Source organism: Nothoprocta perdicaria, unplaced genomic scaffold (assembly GCF_003342845.1).
Source record: "Nothoprocta perdicaria isolate Ctin4 unplaced genomic scaffold, notPer1 scaffold_282, whole genome shotgun sequence".
NCBI lineage: Eukaryota > Metazoa > Chordata > Aves > Tinamiformes > Tinamidae > Nothoprocta > Nothoprocta perdicaria.
In genome coordinates this window covers 65,588-87,839 of record NW_020455513.1, presented here as the reverse complement: position 1 = coordinate 87,839, position 22,252 = coordinate 65,588, and the positions used below count along the sequence as shown (strand labels likewise).

General features: G+C 35.4%; 1 protein-coding gene across 1 annotated transcript in view; it reads right to left on the bottom strand.

Annotated features, from left to right (window-relative positions):
• The window catches only part of CATSPERE (catsper channel auxiliary subunit epsilon), a 32,374-nt gene extending 10,374 nt beyond the window's left edge, over window positions 1–22,000 (bottom strand). The window contains exons 1-13 of the mRNA XM_026041337.1: window positions 21,967–22,000; window positions 21,466–21,514; window positions 18,752–18,825; window positions 16,957–17,026; window positions 15,240–15,328; window positions 14,082–14,112; window positions 12,711–12,788; window positions 11,413–11,519; window positions 6,723–7,095; window positions 6,603–6,668; window positions 5,744–6,215; window positions 2,425–2,864; window positions 1,156–1,214 (exon numbers count right to left, since the gene is read on the bottom strand). Coding sequence (XP_025897122.1) covers window positions 1,156–1,214; window positions 2,425–2,864; window positions 5,744–6,215; window positions 6,603–6,668; window positions 6,723–7,095; window positions 11,413–11,519; window positions 12,711–12,788; window positions 14,082–14,112; window positions 15,240–15,274 — 1,661 coding nt within the window. The 5' untranslated portion in view covers window positions 15,275–15,328; window positions 16,957–17,026; window positions 18,752–18,825; window positions 21,466–21,514; window positions 21,967–22,000. The remainder of the gene's footprint in view (window positions 1–1,155; window positions 1,215–2,424; window positions 2,865–5,743; window positions 6,216–6,602; window positions 6,669–6,722; window positions 7,096–11,412; window positions 11,520–12,710; window positions 12,789–14,081; window positions 14,113–15,239; window positions 15,329–16,956; window positions 17,027–18,751; window positions 18,826–21,465; window positions 21,515–21,966) is intronic.
• Between the last annotated feature and the right edge of the window lie 252 nt (window positions 22,001–22,252).

The window sequence follows — 22,252 nt, the reverse complement described above, 5'->3', positions numbered from 1 at the left end:
TGGGAGATTTGGAGCTATTATCACACCGATTTAACTGGTTTAGTATATCCTGGAACAAGGCAGAGGGGAGTGAGCAGAATTACCTATCCTATCTGATCTCACCTTTTACAAACCTGGTTTGTGCTGAGGTGAGATAAACCGCTTAAGACAGCCTAGTGTGGCACTGAATCCAAAATCTATCACACAGAGACTGTTGATTCAGGCAGTCTCACAACAAAATACTCAACTGGCTTTTTCTATTGGAGCTTTTCATAGAGAGATCAATATCAAAATATGTTCAATCATTCAGTAATGTGTCAATTAACTTACTAATCTTTTGTGCATCTTTGTACAAAGAGCTTTTGGCGTATGTATGCAGCTCTTCTTATATGTCTTTATGAAATATAAGGTGGAGAGTCTAGTAAGGCTGTACATCGCTACTTGTGGTTAGGCTTACCACATGAGAAAAAAAGATCTTCTAGCCATCAGGAGGTTATCAATTTGCACTYGTGTGTGAAAGACAACAGCCTCTTGCTTGTCAAAGAGACATCTATGTTTCTGAGCAAGCTGGTTAATAGTCTGATAGAAAGTCTGAACTGTCCCCTGAGTTAACTGAGGATCAGTAGCTCTTTTAGAGCTGGGAAAATTTGAATAAAGCTTTATGCAAATCCAGAAAAAAAAAAAAAAGTGAAGATAAGAGGATTTGGATTGATCTCCAACTCAAGATATTCTTCGGGGATGTAGATTTGTTCAACAGCCGAGTGCTCACCCAGGAAAGTATGAATTCTGAAAAGGTTGTCAGCTGGAAAATAAAGAGTGTAAAGAAATGTTGGAATGTACCAGAAGTACATAATACTAAAGTATTATGTAAAATGTGCCTAGTTTTCTGACAGGAGGACCTTTATGAAACCTTGTAAATGGATTATCTATTTTACATTTTAGAAATACTTTCATTTGCTTTTCCTAATCTGACTCATGTCCACTTGAATGCAAGAGAGTTGCATGGCCCTTCTTGAAGTATTACTGCTAGAAGCACTATTCTCCCATTAACAGCTATACTATTTCATTTAGGTATATATTTTGCGGCAGTTCTGTAGTCCTGATGACACTTATAACTCATACTGACCAAAACTACTTTATCAGCTTTATCTTACCTTTAAATTTCATTATACTTACAATGCCTTTGTATAATTGGATTCTAAAGTATAGTCATTGTAATGATAAAATGTAAATGTCTAGAAGAGATAGAAAAAAGAACAAAATKAATTAATAAAAATCTTAAAACCACAGGGATACTTCTATTGAGATAAAGGGTATCTTCATGATCTCTGAAGCATCTGAAAAAATGTCTAATTTCACTTCTGTGGCTAATTTTTATGTGTCCACCACAATATTTGTATTGAGACGTTCTATCATCCCAGGTCTGTACTACTAGAAATAAATTATTGGAATTTTGGAAATAAATCTGTCTCAAGGAACATACAAAGGTACATTGTGGTATTGAGATAGAGCTGAAAACACTCTATGCATTGCTCATCAGCAGTGCAGAAGCAATGCTGCACCTAGGAGGAAGTTGAGGAACACACCATGTGGAGAGCAAGCAGCAACAGCTGATTGTGCTTCTAGACTCCTCTCATAGGATCCTCTTCCTCTCCACCACCACCCTCTGATATTCTCGAGCTCTTTGAGACCAGTCCTGTCTTTAGCCTTGCCAGAACAAGCCTGTATAGGTCACTGTTTTTATGCCAGGCCTTAATTTCAGCCTTATTGAAAGAAATGCCTGGAAAACTGTGAGCCTATAGAGAGTGATGAAATGATCTGAGCTTTTACAAAGTAGAAGCTGCATCACAACATGGTATGATTTTCGTATAGACATCTAAATTAGCAGGTTGGTACAGCACAAGAGAGACACTTTCAGTATCCATAGATATCCATACATGCAAGTCTTGACACCCTTGAAACACAGCAGTAGTAGAATGGAAGCAGGCGGATGGACAAGAAGAAATGCTAACACACAYTTAAAATGCCTAAATCAGGTCAGACGGTTTCCACTTTATGTGACTGATTGTTATGGTTAAAAAATTTACATTCTTCATGTTGCAGAATTCTGTAGCTGATTTCCAAATTTATAATGAGGACCTGGGATAATATAACATAGTTAATGTGCTATTTTAATCCATACTTAGAAGTATTGGTTTCTCTTAGTCAATTCTAATCCAGAAAATACATATAAATAATAATTATATTGGGAGAAAATTAATCTACATGAATCTGTGTAAGTCTTAATAGTAGTGAATGCATGTGGAAAAAAGGCTTTCTCCACTTCTTCAGCGTACACAGGACTCCCTCAAATACCACACTGATACCGCAAAACATGAAAATGTATGACAAAATATAGCAGAAATAAACTTAAATGGGACATAAAGAAACTTGAGCAAAGCATACCTCATTTTTAGTGCAGACTCTACGAGCAATTTCATATTTGCTGCTTCCTCTTAGTAGTAATAACTCTGGTCTGTAGACTTCCAGATATGTACCTATATCCACATTTTCCTCAAAAACTATCTGAGACCAAAATGTCAGTTCGTCTCCCATATCCAGATAGTAAATACTGAAATGCATGTTGTGAAGAAAAGCTATAATTGAGCAAGAAAATTCAGACATTAATGTAGAACTAAATATTTCAAGCTCCAAAGGATAGGTCTGGCGATATATRTTTGAACCATCAATTAATAATGTGTATACACTAGCAGATGGATTCAGATAAAGGACCATCTTTTTCGTTTCATCTATCCAGTCAGGAAGCTGAACTAATCCTCTCAGTTCACTTTTTGTGTAAAATAAATAGTTGTTTTTCATTTTTATCATTACATTCCCGAGGTAGTCTGTAAAAAGCAAAACAGAAAGAATGCACTTTAATTTGTGTAATTCAAATATACAAAGTATTATGACTATACTTATTTAGATCCCCTTTTCCTTACAACTGGCATCTTTCTCATGTGATATCTTCATGTACATTCAAAGTTAGTGAGAAACCTTTTGACAAGCAATCCCCGGTGGCTGGTGGATATAATTTTTGTCCTCTTGATGAACAAGTATTTTGAAGAATGATTCTAGAATTACTTGAATTATGTAATTTGCATTTAGTGATTTCAATCTAGTGATTCTAGCAGTGTTCGCACRTATGATCTCACATGAGGGAGATACTGGTGTCTTTAATAAAACAGTGACTGAGCATTTGACTGACTTTGTCAAATGACCAATTGCTACAAATACTTTCCATACTGCACAGTTTTGTGTAATAATGCAGCATCATGTGGTAATTGAACAGATTTCAAATACAGGAACGTTTCTGAGAAAGTAAAGTTATTTAGCATTGGAATTTTTCAGGTATACTACCCYGAGGGACGTTGCCACTACAGATGCACGTGCTGTTAGTACCTGAAGCCATATAATTTGAGCACTGTTCATGAATGCCTCATCTCTTTCCACGCAAGGACATAAAGGAGAAACCATACCATATGTCCTGTAGTTCCTGTGAGCCCATAATTCTAGATGTAAACAGTTCAATGAAGTCCTCGTCAAGAATTAGAAGATGAATAGGCAACAGGCATACACATCTCGAAGAAGTTGAGTAGTGGTAAGTAGCCCTGTGACTTTTCTTTGAGTGACAGTAATAACAAAATCACCATACTAATGGTGACTACAAGAAGTATCCCCTTTGCACCCAGAGATGAAAGGGAGTTAGCATATGTTAAGAAGAAGAACTATCCCAGGAATATACTAAGAAATATGGTATCATTTACTGATGCTTTTACGATTGCATTGTAAAAGGAGCTACATGGGACTGTTTGCAGATGTTTGGGAGAGACATTCTTCAGCTCTGATTTGTGTGCCTTAACCTTTGAAGACACTTTCACTCAAAGAGCCCTGGAAAGGGGTTTGATTCAGCTGAATAGACTTTGTAAGGAGACTGATGTGTTTTTTGAGTCCAAGAGTGAAAAAGAAGCTTGCCTAAGTAATTTCTTCCTATTTAGACGAAGGCATGCTTGCTGTTCAGTTTAGCCCTGAAACAACAGAGGCTAGAAAAGAGAATAGACTGCATAATTCCCAAATGAAATGAAATTCAGGTATGATGTTAGAAATTGGAATGAATTCCAAAGGGCACTCCACATGGAAAAGGAATAAAAACACCTAGGTATTTTTTACATTTACAGAAAAATGACATCTTCATGTTGAGGTGAATAAGCAAGCCAAATCATCATAAACTCAAGCAGAGGGTTTACCAAACCTGTAAGTGCAGACAGTGTAAGCAAAGGTAAGTAGAGTAAATGTAGATCATGCTGGAGAGGAGGTTCTTTGACAGAAAAATCTTAACTAGATTGTGAGTGCACCTCAGAGCAGCAAGTCGAGTTAACCTTCTCTGGCTCTAGTATTGAAGACTGCTCTAGTCAGAGGCAAGGAAAGTTGCAGTGGCCATGAGGCAGAAACTCTCGACAAAGAATGCGTGAAACTTCATTAACGGGGTTCCCTCTCAAGCTCCTCCTTCCTGAGCCAGTAGGGAGACAATACTCACGTATCATCTTTTGTAGGCCTCCATAAGCCTGATTACACTTACAGATCTAGGCACTTTCTTTTCAAAGGATCATTAAGAATTGTTTCAGTACTGGCCTCCTCTCAGGGCACCGTCAACAGACTCGGCTCCTCTTTAGACAACATGAGGTTATCTTAGCAGAAATATTAGCACATCCTCTTCAGAAGTCTTCTTGCCAGTGCTGTTGGCCTGCCACGTGCACTGTGCTGCAGTTGGCTGGTAATTTTGCCATAATTTGCCTAACTTTTTCCTGTTCTTCTTAAGTATTTTGTCATCTGTTGCCATATTTGCATTGAGGAGCTTAGCTCTCAAACCATCACTGCATGACATGGTTAGGATGTGTCTTCTATATCACATGAGATTCATAAGGAAGTAGGATTCTGAGTATCTCATGAGTTGGCTGGCTTCATCTTGCAAGCTAGTCTTAGCAAATATTCACCATGTTTTTTTAGTGGTAGCTACTTTTTTTTTTGCTTGAGAGACCTTTCCTGTACGAAATGACATTCTCAAAGGGTTTTGATTGGAACAATAACTCACAGCACAAGGATGAGATCTTCCAAGTTTCAGGAATAATTTTGTAGGAAATGATGGTGGTAGTATCCAGCATTGACCCACTGAACTCTAAATTTTGAAGAGATGTATTCAGATTGGACTTTTGTGCACTCACCTTGTGACTCAAGTAATTAGACATACCATTGTCTGTATGACAGTGAATGGCACCTGAGTAGTTGAATTCTTTTTTAATTGCCTACTAAAGATGAACAGCTATCATGGGAAGAGACTTGATGAAGTTTCTTGAGGATGGAGCAACAAATGACAAGACTATCACAATGTCAATATGATGTTGTGATCATAATGTGAAAGGAATGGCTTAAAAAGTCAGAAAGCTGCAGAACAATCTCTTCGATGTAGTGAAATATTCTTCTGCTGCCATGTTGTTTTAGTTGCCTTCTCCAAAGTAACAGCAGAGGTTTAGTAATTCCAAAGAGGTTTAGTATTCCAAAGTAATAGATTTTAGTCTTAATAGGCCAATGAAATTAATAACTATTATTCTATTATTATTCTTTACAAAAAGACAGACTCAGTAACATTCTTAAAATGTGTAACTTACTTTAGCATTGAGTGAATTAAAAATTACTTAATAACTACTTAAAATACAATATACTTAACCAGGAATAATCTGGTGAATAGTACTCCCATTAGACATTTCTGAAAGAGACAGATTTGATCCATATATTTGAAAAAATCCATTAGTTGTATTGTTTCTGTAGGTGTAGTAAATGCTTTCATTGTTCCACAGCACACCACATGATAATGCTGAGTTTAAATATACCATCTTCGTAACAGAATTCTCAGTAACAGGTAAATGAAACTCTCTCAAGCCCCAAAACTGTCTGTCTTCACTATAAAATGCCAGATAAAAGAGTTTGGAGGAACTGCAGCCATTGCAGATCAGCAACAGTGTGATTTCAGATGGGATTGAGTCATAGCTAACTATCTCTATAGATAAAACAGCATCTTTTGGAAAATGTAAGATCTTCACTAAGTTTGTTGTATCTGTCATTTTATGAAATATTTCACCATACAGAAGATATATCTCATTAGATGTCCAGGCTCCCAAAGTACTTAGTTGACTTCCATTCTGTTAAAACAAAATAAAACCACAGTGATCAGGTAAATGATATCTTCCTTTAAAATTTACATCAGAGATGTACATTAGGAAATCAAAATACTGCGGGATATATTTTCAGCTAATGTCATCAGCAGAGTTCCATCAGAATGAATATACAAATTTAAGTAATGATCCAAGAAATGGCTCCACATGGCTAAATGAGCTCATGTGGAACCACTCATCGTATCCCAATCTTATTTTAAAACATCCTGAAAGAAAACTTATTGCTGTCTGGTCATTTCTAATTCCAAACCCATCAATACATCAATGAAAAGGAGATCTGAAATAGATTCATCAATACATTTAGTAAAGAACAGCTATATTTTAAATGTTAAAAGAGAACTGAAGATAACTTACCCGCACTGGATAGACTAATGGACACCAGTATCTTGAGCATATTCCACTTATTTTCTTTTCAGGAAGCTTATGTTCTGCCCCAAGTTTAAAAAAATGATTAGATTCTCTTTTATAAATAGATCCATTTATTAAAAATAAGATTCCATTATCTGTTAGAGCCACATCAGTTACATTGTTATTTAGGCCTTGGGTCAAAGCATCTGAAGGAACTTTGATTTCATCATAAGTTTTGAATCCATCACTTGTATAGAAAGTTCCAAAGTCTGTTAATAAAACAGCTGTTGTTGGGAAACATGCAGACCATGTAATGGTCATGTCACTGTTTTTGGGGGCACAGAGTGAGGTATCATTTTTCTTGCTAGGAAATGATTGTTTAGGCCTTGGAATTATAAAGGGAGTATCTAGAACAAAGCATTCTTGAAATGCTATTGCCTTCCCATGTATAGTTATTATGATGTCTTCTGATTCTGCAGGTACATCGACAGTCCATAATCTGAAAATGGAAGAAGTAATAGTTAAACTTGCAAGATGAAACCTTACAGTTGAGGACACTGAAACAAATTCAGCCATGTGGTTAGATTCAGGTCACACGCTTAGAAGGACTGCATTTTCAGATGAAATCCAAAATTGGCTATTTGGGGAATGGAGTTTTTCTCAGAATAGAGAGGCTGCATATCCACAAAAGCTCTCTCTTCCAGTTACAGTGGTGCAAAAGTACTTCCTAACTTTCTTCTAATTCCACAACAGAAAGGATGAACAAGGAGAAAAAGACCAGAATTTACCTGTACTTAGATTTTATCTTCTAAATTTACAAAAACAATCCATATTTCAGTGTTGTCTGGAAACTGTACATTTCTGAAAGATGCAAGTGAGAAAGGCAAGAATATCTGGACTTAGAAATGAATGGCTATAATGCYGTAACTCTGTGGAATAATACAAAATTCACTATTGCTGAGGGAACCTTCCCTACAACCTCTTTTGAGCAACTTGGAGCATATAGAAAGTTCATCAACAAGAACACCAGGCCTGCGCATGTTGCAGATGGTGATTAGGGGCACTGATAATCAGCAAGAGTTTTGATGATAAGCAATGTGACAAAAAACAGGGCTTAAAAGAAATAACCTGTTTGTAGAACTATGCTCTTTATAAATCATGCAGACGGGCAAACTTGATACAAGAAAGACATGAATTCTGAGAATTTCTAAGCCTTTCTGAAGATCACCTGCTTTAGTATCAAATATAAATTACATCTCATCACCTTTAATGGGAAATGGATTAAATCATCTCAACAGAAAAAAAAAAATCTTAATTTCTTGTAGAGCAAGTGTGAATGTATGCATCACACTGACAGTTTCACAAGCATCCCTGATGGAAAAGTGCATGCACTGACAGCAGAAAATTTAAGCAGACTCCTTGGTAAACAACTAGTTTACAGAATTAGATAAAAGAAAAAAGTAATATAAATCTATATCCTTACACTTACATGTTTCACTTTTTCATGGTCAGTGTATTCCATGGAATTGCAATGAGTTCTATTAATCCATTTATAAATGGCATACAGGCACCAGCAATCTGTGTGGTTCTCCCAGTGATGACTATGTAGTTTACTTGCCTCTGCGTTATTGTCTCTTTATTAGGATGTACAATATTTTCTCTTTATTAGGATATACAATTACATGAACATATTTCTAATAGGTCCAGTACATGAAGTCTAGAAGGAATTTGAAATTCAGAGGGTTCTTGCAAAATACTTCACAGTGACTGACATTCCCAGGAATCACAGAATATTCAAGGTTGGAAGGATCTRGTTGGTTGGATCATCTAGTCCAACCTTCCTGCTCAAGCAGGCACACCTAGAGCAYGKGGCACAGGGCGGCATCCAGGTGGGTTTTGAAGACCTCCAGAGAAGGAGACTCCACAACCTCCCTGGGCAGCCTGTTCCACTGATCTGTCACCCTAACAGGAAAGAAGTTCTTCCTCACATGGAGATGGAACCGCCCGTGTTTCAKCTTATGGCCATTACCCCTTGTCCTATCACTGGCCACCAATGAGAAGAGCTTGACACCTTCCTCCCTACATTCTCCCTTCCTGAACTTATACATRTTAATCAGATCCCCTCTCAACCTTCTCTTCTCCAAGCTGAACGGGCCCAACTCGCTCAATCTCTCCTCATACGAGAGATGCTCCAGTCCCTTAATCATCTTAGTTGCTCTCTGCTGGACCCTCTCTAGGATCTCCACGTCCCTCTTGTCCTGGGGAGCCCAAGGAAGTAGAGGACAATGTAAGCTAATCAAGACAGAGAAATGATTTTTGTTGTTTTGCAATTAGTAGCAACTGCACAGCATTCCAAAATTAATTCTCTAATTTCAGATGGAATAATAAAGCGATTTGATGAAATACAAGGGATTATAATGGATCTGATGAGGTGCCAAAAGCAAATCCACTCCGAAGAAGATGACAAAACAGCCAGGTGTATGTATGAGAAAATTCAAATTAATAAATAGATTCTTCTCTATTTGAAGAAAAAGGACTGTTAATTTATGAGGCAGATTTTACTTTCCCTTACTTGATTAATCTGTACTTCAGTTGCTAAAAAATGAGATGATTGCTAATGAGATTAAAAAAAAAAGTAGTTGTGCCAGCACTCACATCACTGTGATACAATTTGCTGGCACCGCCAGAATGCAGAATGTATATATTCACTTTTCTTGGGGAGGGCCTGGAGATTATTCTAGCTCTGTTGAAAAAAAAAATGAGAGAAAAAGCTCTTGTCTGAAGCCAGTAACTTTTGATTAAAGGTGTTGCTATGTTGCCATCTAGTGATCAAAGAGAAATATACAACTTATGGGGTGCAAACCGAAGCAGCTATGGTTCATGTTAAACGTAATAATTGTTTCTTGCACAAGCACAAATAGCACGAATTACAGGCTAGCAGTGAACTTAGAACAGAAAGAAAAGTCACAAAATAGCAGGATAACTTGTTTTAATTGGGTATTCAGAGAATGTGTAAAGGGCAAGTATTGAAGAGACAGATGGTAAATATGTTACAAGAAATCTACACAGTAAGAACTCATAAAATATAAACCAGGGTCATTCTCAGTATCTCTGTGCCAAAATTTAGCTCTGGTGTATTTGAACTAGCTTCACAAAATGCTAATGCAGCACAATTTTTTATTCTTAGATTTACAAAACCCGTGAAAATTTGTTTGCTACATATGCTTCCTCATATGCACATCACTTTTTAACCACTAAAACTGTTTTCTGATCAACTCACAATCAAATAAGAATTGTGAATTTATGCCCCACTGGCTTGTTGTGTTCTAACTTTCATTGCAAAGCACTGTGTGTAGCAAATATTCTTAGAAAGGAAAGGAAGTATTGCCATAAAATGTAGCGAYAGAAGTACAAAAACAGACAGTCGGAGTCTCATTAGAACTAATGCTTGTTGTATATATAAGCAAAATACTAGAAAAATTATTGCATAAGTGTTTCTCTATGGGCTTCATCACTATAGAAAGGTCACTATAAAAAGGTTAGGAACTGAAATAGGATGGCACTGTCCCAAAAAGTCCTTCAACTGTTGGGTCTGGGTGCCTATAATTGCCTTATATATGATTGCCTTTTGTGACTTTTCAGACCCCCAAAACCTTAACGTAAAGCATTATTGATTAGAAAATGAACATAGATGATCACGAAGAAAAAAAATATCATTCATGCTTTGATATCCTGTATTATAGCTTTAAGAAATGGGCCTATGAATGTCACTCAAGGCTGGTGCTGTAGTACAAGGAGGCACTGAGGTTTCCTACTCTTTCTCTTCCTACTTCCTTGCTTTTCGATTTCTCTTGCAGAACACAAAGTCCCCCAGTCAAAGCATGACTGAGAATAAACAAGCATTAAAAGGAGGATTAATACATTGGATATATTTTTATCACATAGATTTAGAACTGTAGTTCCACTAACATTGCTCCACTATCACTCAGAGCTGTACTTTTAGCTAATTATTTTTGGAAGGCTGACAGAAAAGGACAAACCCTTYACCGACAAGGTGAGAGAAAACATCTAGTATGTGGTGTTTCACACAATGAATGAACTCAATCCTGAGTCAGCTGGCAGAGATCCTGGAAACAGTTTATCTGAATCTGATAGTTCACCTGAGTGATCTTACTTCCCTTTTGAAATTGTGTGGAATATCTTTGCATAACGGGGAAAAAAAATCCCAACTCCACTAAGAAGTGAAGGCATTTGAAGTAATCTCATGCTGTATATGTTCTAAAAGGACATGTGCATCTCCTCGTGCTTTCTAAGTCAGATATTTAAAAGTTGCCCTGAATTTGGAAGTTGTTTCTGATTTGTTTTCAACCCACAGAAATGCTGTGTAACCATAAAAACAGAAAAGAATACATCTTGCAGAGGTCCAGCTTTTCCCTAGCGTGCTTGAAATGCACAGAAATGATTCCACCAATTTGAAGACTTAGAAGCAACTGTCTTTCTGCAATTATCCTACCTCTTCCATGCTGCAAAACTGTTAGGAAGAAACTTTGAAGATCTTTGTGCACTACATCCTTCTTTCTTTAAATTGTCATTGTGTCCATGTTATATAACCCTTACTTATCGCTAAATTAATAGCTATCCTAATGCCTTTCAAACATTGCTCAGTAAATTGTAATTAAAAAAACAGACATGAAAAATGATCCAACTATTTTATTAAGTGCTATTTCTACATCTACTTACCAATAATTGTCTGTATAGTCATGACTGTAAAATATTTTTAAATAGAATTATGTTAAAATAAATAAAGTTACTGTACCCTATGCGTGGATGCTGCTGAGAATAGTATTTGTCCTTTTTCAAATGGGTATGAACAACAGGCTCCTGTCCCAAATTCCAGAACAATTTGCTGAGTTTCTGAGAACTCTGTTCACATAAAATACAAATTATTATTTACATATTTTACATATTTACTTTTACATATTTACATATTTTTCACTCAACTGGTTGCTCTCTGGTCATTTCTAATTCCGGCACTGGATCAATGAAGAGTAGATCTAAAATAGATTCAGCTATTACTGAGAACCTCTTTCTAAGATTAGATTTGTGTCAGATTTCTGACATTAGAATGAAATTTAATATTACAAAGTACATTTTCAAGCAATGACATGCCATTAGAATCATTTTTATGCAATCTATTCATTTTAGAATATACTACATTCAGAGTCAAATTCAATTTTCCTTACATTCTTTCCATACCAACAGACAGAAAACAAAAACACTTGCCTAACATTTAATAAGCTAATAAAAATGCCTTAGTAATACAGTTGATATTGCTACTTTATTTTCTTCTTAATCATGTCAAATATTATAAAACAGAAAAAAATACTAAAAGATATAATAATGACATAAAAGAAAGTCATTTCTATAATAAATAGTGGTGCCGTGCATGCATGCCTTATGTCAGACACCATACCAAAGACTAAGTTCTTTCTGTCATTTATCTAGATTATAAACACACTCCTGACAAAATCCATTGTGTATGTTAATCCCTACAACTATCTATAATTCCATGAATAGTCCACCTTCATTCCCAAATTCTAGATGTACAGAAGAGTTTGTACAGTAGCTTGTTACATTTTTTAATTCTTAATTAAATCAGTGCTTTATCATCCCTGTTTACACAGCCCCTTATATCAGGACTTCCCATTGATATGGTCCCATGTATCAGGACTTCCACATTTTTCTTCTAACAATTTGCTTTGCCTGAGGAAATTCATTAAAAAAAAAGTCTTCAGTTGTCACCTATTATTGCCAATTCTAATTTTGAATATAATTTTTGCAAAGACCAAAATTTGACTGAATTACTCCAGCTTGCTAATCATTCTATATCCATGAAGCAGACAATAGATTTCTCCTCACTCTTTATACCTGTGTTATTGCTGCAATATTAACAGGGGAGAAAATCCTGCAAATTTATTTTCCTCAGTAAAATGAAATAAGTAAATACATGTTCAAGCAGTACATTTCAATAGGACATTTCCACTTCTAATCGGCAAATTTTCATGAGAGTTTCATTTTATTTTGTTTTTCTTAAGTGGCACCATTTCAACTTACTTGTGAAGGTCTAATTGCTGTGCGGTTCAGTTCAGAAGCATCAGCAGTTTCAGGATCATATACCCATACAATTAACTCCTAATGAGTAAAAAAAAAAGAAAAAATAAATATAAAGAAGAGAGAGATGCAAGCCACCACTTTACTAACAAATATTAATGTTCTATAACCATGATAACATTTCTTCTTCTGACAACACATATGATAATGTAATAATTATGTTCACTTACGCAATGTCTATGCTGTGAACTTTTATGTTGGAAACAAAAAGATTTTTTAAGCTTTGCTTCCTGTTGTTAGCAACATGCAACAAAAACTTGAGGGAAGCAGCATCTCCTTTCTCAGAAATAAAGAGGAAATGAGTAAGAGCTCATGCAAAAGTGTTTTTTCCCCTCCCTGCTCTAATGCTTTCTCTCTTCCCTGAGAAGGCTTTCTTCAGTGCCTCTCCATCCTCATGGGCAAGGTAGTTACATACAGTGGGTGTTACCACAGGGTGAAGGATATAGAAGATTACTCCCTGTTAAAAACGCAATCCGATCTTGTTTCTTGCTCAGGGAGTGTTAGAAAGTGTTCAGTAAAACGTGCATCATGTATGTATGCTACCATACTGCCAACCACCTGTCTATAATATTCTTTCAGTCAGGAAATGCAAATACATGGCATTTCCATCTCGGTACACACAAAGAGAATCATCATCCTGTGAGCACGTTCACCACATTTACCACAAAGGTCTAGCATCACAAAGCAGCTCACATGCTGAAAGTTCACATCATGTGGTTTCTTACTCATCTACTCAAAGCAAAATGCTAAATCTTGCATGCTGTCCTAAAAATGGAGTAAGCTAAATAATCATATAGCTGCCCTCTCTGAGGTAGCCAAGTAGAAGAGCTTTCATGGGGAGAATACAAGTTTGCTTCCACTTTCAGCAGGCTACATCCTATACAGACAGTAGCTTCCTGACTACAATTTGTAAATAATGACCCATTATTTCTTTAAACTTTCCTTATTTTCCCATACGATCACAACCTCTCTTGCAATCCAATAAAAAGAGAATGAGGTAGGAAATGATCTACATTATAATCTGTTCATATYAAATTTTGCAGATGTTGTGAAATAGCTAGTTTTATAAACAAGATTATAGGTCATAGTAGTTTACTGTACCAGTGGTTATTTCATCAGWTTCGTTATATGAAGCACATTTAAAGAATGTGCAAAGCAAACACACAAATTCAAAGACATCAGTAGTAAGAGGCTGGCCAAAGTCTCCCTTTAATCAGCCTGAATTCATGCCAAAATTGTATTTCATGGAAGTGAGAAAAGATTTGGAGAATGCCTAGATTAAAATATACAGTGAAATGATACAGTCAAATTTACCTGATTTCCATTTGCTGAGATTGGATTTATTCTACAGAAAGAAGATAAATTACAAATTACTTAAAATTATCATTAAGATGTTTTTATCTACTAAAATTATTTTACACAATTTAAATTAATCTGTTTTTATTATATATATATATATACACACATATATATAGTTTATAGAACATGTTGTAATATAATATGCTTATCATGTTGGTTTTGGCTGTTCCATTGCATAAATACCTCAACAGATAAAAGAAGACATCAATATTTGCTAAAGGTTGTTGTTTAAAACCTACTTTATGCATCTCATATGTGTTTTTTTTAAATGTAACCTTTCTGTATTGTAAAAATATATATTACTTAAAGAACTATGATCTTCTGTTAACTTTCACCTTATTTGTAATTATCAGATTGAAATAAAATCAGATGCAAGAAAGGATACCTGCTGTACCAAGCTCACTAAGGAGACTGTTGCACCCTATGGCAGGGGAATGTCCCCTCTGACCAACACTGAYGAGGGACACTGATGAGGTCCCTCTTTGTAGCTGCAAGACCAGGGGCAAAGAGCTGCTTGTATCAGCATGAGGGCCTGAGGCTGTTGCACTGTTGCTGCAGCTGGAACAGGCAGATTCCAAAGGCTGTGGCTTGAGAGGCAGGGCAACTGCTGTGTCTTGTATGACAGAAAAACCCTGGTATTAGGACTGCACAAAATCAAACCACATTAAACCTCCCAGGCAGAAACTTAGTTCCACCAAAATCAATGATAGAGAAATCCATTGCCTTCAAAAAGAGGCTGAAAATACACCCAACAGTTTAAGAGGAAAAAGAAACTGTAGGTAAGGATTGAAATTTATATGGTAGAAATAGTTCTAACTGCAGCTCAAGTAAAATGCTAGAAATTGTCTAATTTGCTGAAAGAAATTCTATGGCTTCAAAATAAATTTTCAATTTTCATGCAAGATGCACATAATTCTAGTTTATATATCTGACCCATATATATCTATATATAACACCTAACATTAGATAAAATTAATTACTACTATAATGACAGGTTTTTCTTCTCTTCAGACAGACCATTAATAATATTACCCCAATAGAAAATATTATGATTAAATTAAAAATTATGATTAAATTAAATTTCGAAAAATGTTTGCAAAGAAAAAGCATTACCTGTTTGGTGGAGAAGCTATTGTCACATACCACATGAAACAATTAGAATGGTCAGAAGCAGGGAAATACCGTTCTTTATCCTCAAATGTCTAGAAGATAGAAACATGTTTAATTACATACAGTTACATATATATATATATAAATATAAATATAATTTCCTGATGCCATTGATCTATGCCAYGTTTTCTATATATGCATTTATATAATGCTTTATTACTTACAGAAAATAGAGACTTTGATTTATGACTAGTCTAACTGAATACAGTGAGAGTATTAACAAACATACACAGATGTTTGGACACAGAAGCTCTGGAAAGTCTTGGTTAATCGTTGTGTATGTAGGTTAGGAAGCATTAAATGTTAAGATTCATCACAGCATTTACTACTTCTTGTTCAACCAGTAGTTCAAAATATAAGCAACAGAATCTGTTCTGAAATGGCTTAAGAGATATTGGAAATGAGAATAAGGAAAGGGGAAGAGAGTTTGTACACAAGGATAAGATGTAGGAACAATTAGATGAAAAGGATGAGGTGAAACACATGAGAGGGAACAGAGATTTGTATTAGGGGAAGGTCATAAGGAGAGGAGGAGTTAAAGGACACAAATTATTAGTCAAAAACCAGCTATGGCATTCATGAAATAATTTGCAGGAATTCCACCTCAGAAAACACAGAAGTAAAAGAGATTTCTTACTTTTTTTCTTTAATGGCTGTATATAAGGTAAGTTCTGACTACTATGCACTATATATATGCAGCCTATGTTTCTGTGCCACCTTAAATAGAGGTATACAAGGGGACACATTCCCTTCTTTATAGCAGCCTTATCTGATGAATAGGGGATTCAATAGCATATTGCAAACTTCCTTAATCCTTTAAAAAKATACCATGTTTCCTTCTGGGCATTTATTCAACAAAGTGATTTTGTCAAGTTTTGTCAACATATTTGCTTCTCTCCAGGATTCTACATGAGCACATTCAGTTTCAATCTTTACACTCTTTACAAAACATTGGAAAAAATAGTAACTAGTCATATCCTAGATTTTTGTGGTAAACCTAGTGGTAATCTGTAACACTATCCACGTAACATTACAATATAAGAGACAGGAAACACTGGTATTATTACCAGTGCATTTAAGAATCAGGAGTCCTGCTGAATTTAGTAGGAAAATGAAAGCATCAGCACTATAGTTTCTGACCTTCCATTTAATTTGAGAAGAATCATTCAACATAGTCACATTTTTCCTACTTTCATCATGTTACAGAGTTTGTTACTAGAATACTCAATGGTACTAGAATACGCAAATAGTAAAAACTATTATTAAAAAAAGGTCATTTTTTGCAGCTAAATGGGAAACAGCTTCATTTTAACATCARAGAAGAAGCAGGAAGCTCCTGTCTGCAGAGTGACTGGATGGTAAAGGAACAGGTGTAAAATACATAACATTTCAATGGAAAAGGGAGGCTGTCAGGAATCTCAGAGTTCATTGATTCAGCCTGCAATGAAACAAATCATTATTACACTCATCCAACTCCATTCTTATCTGAAAGTTTTTCTTCACAACCTTTACAGGTAGAGATGTAGGCTATTTTATAATTAGCATATTTAAATCTGGAGCTCCATTATGCAACAGGCTATGGATACTGTGACAGATACCTGCTTAATAATCAATGATCAGACCGCAATTAATTTGCTCACAATTTATTTTCATAGCTTACCTCAGTTGTTACTTTTGGTTTAATTCTGTAAGTCCCAGGAGTTGGACAATTCAGTGTTGTCCTTGGTGAACTAAAGTTGTTTTAAAAATAAACATTATATGTGACACAAAATTTTAAGACCAGTTAATATTAGATACAGGAATCTCAGAGATCTACTTGGACTAAATTTTTAAAACTTAAGAACTTGGCACCCTCTTGAAGGCTTTGTGCAAGAAAAGACCCCAYGCTTCTATTAAACATAAACATAAAGAGAGAACACAATCTATCAGTTCAGTACTAGGCTGATGGACAATCTACATTGCTAAACTGAAAGATTATCTTTTAAGAGCATTACTTATATGCACACTGGACCAATTAAAAGAGTAAAAAAAAAAAAAAAAAGAGAGAGAGAAACTTGAGACAAGAAAGATATAAAACATTCATTAAGCTTTTGGCTTGTTTCTGCTTGCACATATGTGAGACAACCCAGCTATTGCAGAGCATCAGAGGGACATTTCAGGGAAAGTGAGAACTAAGAGACTCCTCTCTCCCAACAGCTGTATAAACAAGCCCCCTAATGAGAGCCAACTGGCAGGGAGGCTTCCCAGCCTCCAAGCTTTTAAAGTGTGTGATCACTCTAGACCGCCTGCTTATCCTGGTTGCCTCTCTTCAAATTCACACTTCATCCTGATCACTGGAATATTTTTCTTCCATTCGGTCCCAAATCATCAGATAAAAGAAAGGAAGAACTGATAAAGACTCGGGTCTTACAGCTTATAGTTAAACAGATATAACAAACACATAAATCTTTATTCTAACCTATACCAATTCCAGGAACTATGTTCTGACAAAACAAATAGGAAAACAAGAAGTGCAGTTTTCATCCTTTCTCAGTGAAATACTGTACAATATTTGTCTTCTTATTTTAATGAACAGAAACAACAAAAAGGAACCATAAATTCAAYGTTTTGGGAGGGCTTCCCCTAYGTATCTCTTCATTTGCCCTGYCYAAAGAGATAAAAACCTGCAAAAACRTTAGTCATCCATAATATTTATCACTCACACATCCTATTAAACTTTCAGTTGCAGATGCTGTCAAAGGCACTCTTTGTACACACTTCACACGTTGGAAGCCTCAGAAACAGGAATTTGTTTACACATGCCTTTGACAGCAAGCTGCTGTCTACACTACAAGAAGCAATGAAATTTAGGAGAAATACTGTAATTAAAGTAAATCTGTGACAAATAAAAAAAGTTAAATAGGAATTTTAGGATAAATAAATTTAAAATTTAAAATAACACATACTGAAAGCTTGTCAGGAAACTCATAAATTTGTTTGTCATTCTTTTAGGGGAGAATGAAATAGGCAAATTTGAAGAATTCACTTCATGTTACACCCATCACATCATATAGAATGGTTGAGGTTGGAATAGAGCTTTGGAGATCATCTAGTCCAACTCCACTGCTCAAGAACAGAGACAGGGCACACGGTGGCATCCAGGTGAGTTTGGAAGACCTCCAAAGAAGGAAACWYCACAGCCTCTCTGGGCACCCYATTGCAGTGCTCTGTCACCATCTCTTTACTCTTTCCTTTAGTAGCATTATATATCTGAATTGTCTTGGCAAATCGTAATTTAAAAATCTGATTTCAAACTGCTCTCCAACTTTTCAAAGAACAAAAAACAATACTTTTTTTCCCCCGTATATCTCAAGTCCTGACAGTTGCTATCTTATTTGCACAGTATTGTGTATTAATTACACACTCACTGAATTCAGAATCTTACTTTTGATGTTTTTCATTTGGAAAACTCTTACCTTTTATTTTTAGCGGTACATACATCAGGATATTCCCACACAATAAATGAAGTTCCTTCATATTCTAAAAATACCTAACCAAAGAGTTGAGAACACATGCTAGTATGTAGCTATGTATTAATTGTGACAATATGTACAAGCATTATTTTAAAATTCTTAATCTTTATTATTATTATTATTATTATTATTTTAAAAATATGAATGTCTTCAAATGTAACAGAAATAGTTAAGAAAAAGTTTAACTGAAATAACTAACTCAAAAACAGTAATAACTGCAGCAAGCAGATCAACTACATTAAACAGAATATTCAAATATGTACCTTGTGAATGCAAACTAATACCTACCTTGCAAACTAATATACAACTTTCTGGAAACTCATCAGGAACTACATTTCAAACTACTATACTGACAAAAGCCAAGATAAGTGTGTACTAAAAAACACAGCACCCTAGAAATACTGTCTTCCCAAAGGAACTTAACACACAAATAAAGTGTAATGGGTAGATGGCAACTGGGTAGATGGCAACTGCGTAGATGGCAACATCACCTCAAGACAATCAGCTGCCCTTGCTACTGAGCACTGATGCACTGTAAATACATTTTAGAGGAAGGACCACCTTTTTTGCACCATCACACTCAAAGATATAAAATGCATTGCATTCTGTAATGCACTTTTCCTCAGACTTACCACAGATTTTTTTTAAAGTGTCTTCTTGCATATTGTRTTTTTGTTTATAACTGAAGGACCACTTTGTCTTTTGTGCTCTCTGAAAGACAGACTAGACCTAACATAACGTCTCTGTACTCTGAAGGTTCAGGAGCTCTGAAAAGTTCTCCATGCTTCCCTATAAGAGCCCCCTTCCTCTCAGGGTAACATGCAGGCGGAGTATGAATTTTTAAACATGCCAACTGCATCCGGCACTGGTTTTGGACAATGGAGCACTGTCAAACACCCAAAGTTTCATATGAACCACTAACCATCTTAGCATCAAGTTTAAAGCAGGAAAATGATTAAAAATGCTGTGAATAGCCAAGAAGTAAAATTTGTTTACTTCTTTGTCATATTATTTTCATAAAAATACTCAAGAATTTCAACATTTTCTTTTCTTGTTTATTGTAGATCTGTAGGGTACTTCAGATTAGCTAAGAATAATTTCACAGACCACATTTCTGCAACCACTTTTTTAGAGTAGATAAGACTTCCATAGTGTAAACTATATGCATATCGCATTTTTATAGACAGAATCAATATTAGTAGAGAAATTGTCCCTTGAACTATTTGTCCTCATATTTTAATTGTCAAGAGCTGTTTTTTTCTTCAAATAGTACTTCTCCTGAAGGAAATTCAAGTTTCTCACAATAGCAAAACAGTCCCAGAGAAGTATTAAATGTTGTCCTTCACCTTCAATAAGAAATATTCTAGTACAGAGGAGTAAATAACACTGCATGGCCAACCAGCCATGCTCAGCATTAGTTAGTAGACGAGTTGACATTGTCGCCTTTATTACAACAATTTGGCTTCTTTCATGCTCACCCTTCATTTTCTGAACTACTAAAATTCTTACAAAAAGAAAAACCTGCTCCAAACAATGTAGACCAATTTATGTGTCTCATTTAAAATATATATATATATATAATCATAATATGTGGAGTCTTTCAGCAGAATAATTGGAAACATGCAGATGTAACAATTTTACATATCTCCCCAGCTCACTTGATTGAAATGAAAAAATTATGTCACACTCCTTCTGTTATCTGTTAAAAGCTCCTGTCTGAGTCTCTTGCAATTTATTGGGAGGCAGAAAAGCCTGAATGTACCCAAATTCAAGTCAGATATGTGATAAATATAATTGCTTCTGTTATTCACCTCCTATCAGTAACAGTGAGCAATTTAGAAGACAATGCAGTCTAGACTTTATCATTTTACACTGCTGTAAGGGCTTAGCTTTACAAAGCCAATCCCATCTGGCAGCTTGCTAATGCCAAAGATGGCAGGCACATCTGTTCATTCCTTGGACATGGACTCTTGTCCGTTCCTGATAGCTCAGAGGGCAGACTCAATGTGCACATCCAGCAAAAACATGAATAGCTTTCCTACAAGTTGGAGGAAAGAAAAGCACTGCTGTAATACTGCATGAACTTGTTGGTTCTCTAGTTTATATATATATATATATATATATACACACACACACACACATATATACATATGTAAAGTACAACTGGGCATTTCTGCACAGTCTTATTCTAAAAGAATATTCTTCTATAATAGTCTTTATATATTTTTTTTAGAATAAGACTGTCTTATCCAAACGAAAAATGACTACAACAACAAAAGCARCCAGTTTTTGACACTAAGCACGAGATGCCACACTGAGCATTAGGTAGGTACCAATTGCTTTTTTACCTTGGTCAAGAGCTAGCTACATTTTTATAATTATACTGTATATATAGTCAGGGAGCCATATTGATAAAGATCACTTTGTATCTTTTAAAGTACGACAATGAAAGCTTTCATATAATTAATTTATAAGGAAAAGAGAAAGGGAAAGGGAAAGGGAAAGGGAAAGGGAAAGGGAAAGGGAAAGGGAAAGGGAAAGGGAAAGGGAAAAAAAAAAAAAGACCCAGAACACCATATATGAAAAAAAAGAAAAAAAAATCCAAACCTAGCAGCATCAACTAGTATTAACTTGCATGATCTCAATTAAACACTTACAGTTGTTCTGGAAGTGAAGAGTTTGTAGTTTTCTTCAGTAGTTGTGTACCTACCAAGAAAACAAAGCAAAACATAAATTCCAGAACTCTTCTATTCCAAATCTAAAAAGCAGAACAACAAAACTGCATATCTGAAACCTCTTTGAAAAGCAGCATTTAACTAATATTACATTGCTAGAATATAGCCCTGACAGGCTAYAGTAATCTCACTCTTATTTTGAGATGCAAGAGACTAGTTGTGTGAAACCTTAAGATCAAATAAGCTAACTTCAAATAATTTTCACTTATTCTGAATGCAAAATATACCCATATATTATGTATGTTAACATATATATTATAATATACACATCTATACATATTATAAACATATACACAATATACTTATAYATATTATAATAGATAATATAATATAATAGATATATTATAATATATCTGTACACAGAGAAGTGAAAACATTCTTTAATTTAACTAGCTGTGAATAAGCCAAGCTATGCAGCTAAACCTTAAGTGAATTGTAGACTGTTCAGGATGCAACAGCTCATGACAGGAGGCAAAGAAAGTAACAGTCAAATGAAACTGCGTTACAAAGGATGCTGTCACAACCACTTTTAAGCTAAAGAACAGTCCCTGCACAGGATGAACAAAATCACAAGTAGAAAACAAAGATCCTGCTCTTGCCTTCCAAATTCGACCTCTTACTGCATTGAGCTGCATTCTCACACAAATGTTTAGCTACTTAGCTGAACCATCTGGTCACTAAACTCACTAAAATAGCAAAAAAAAAAAAA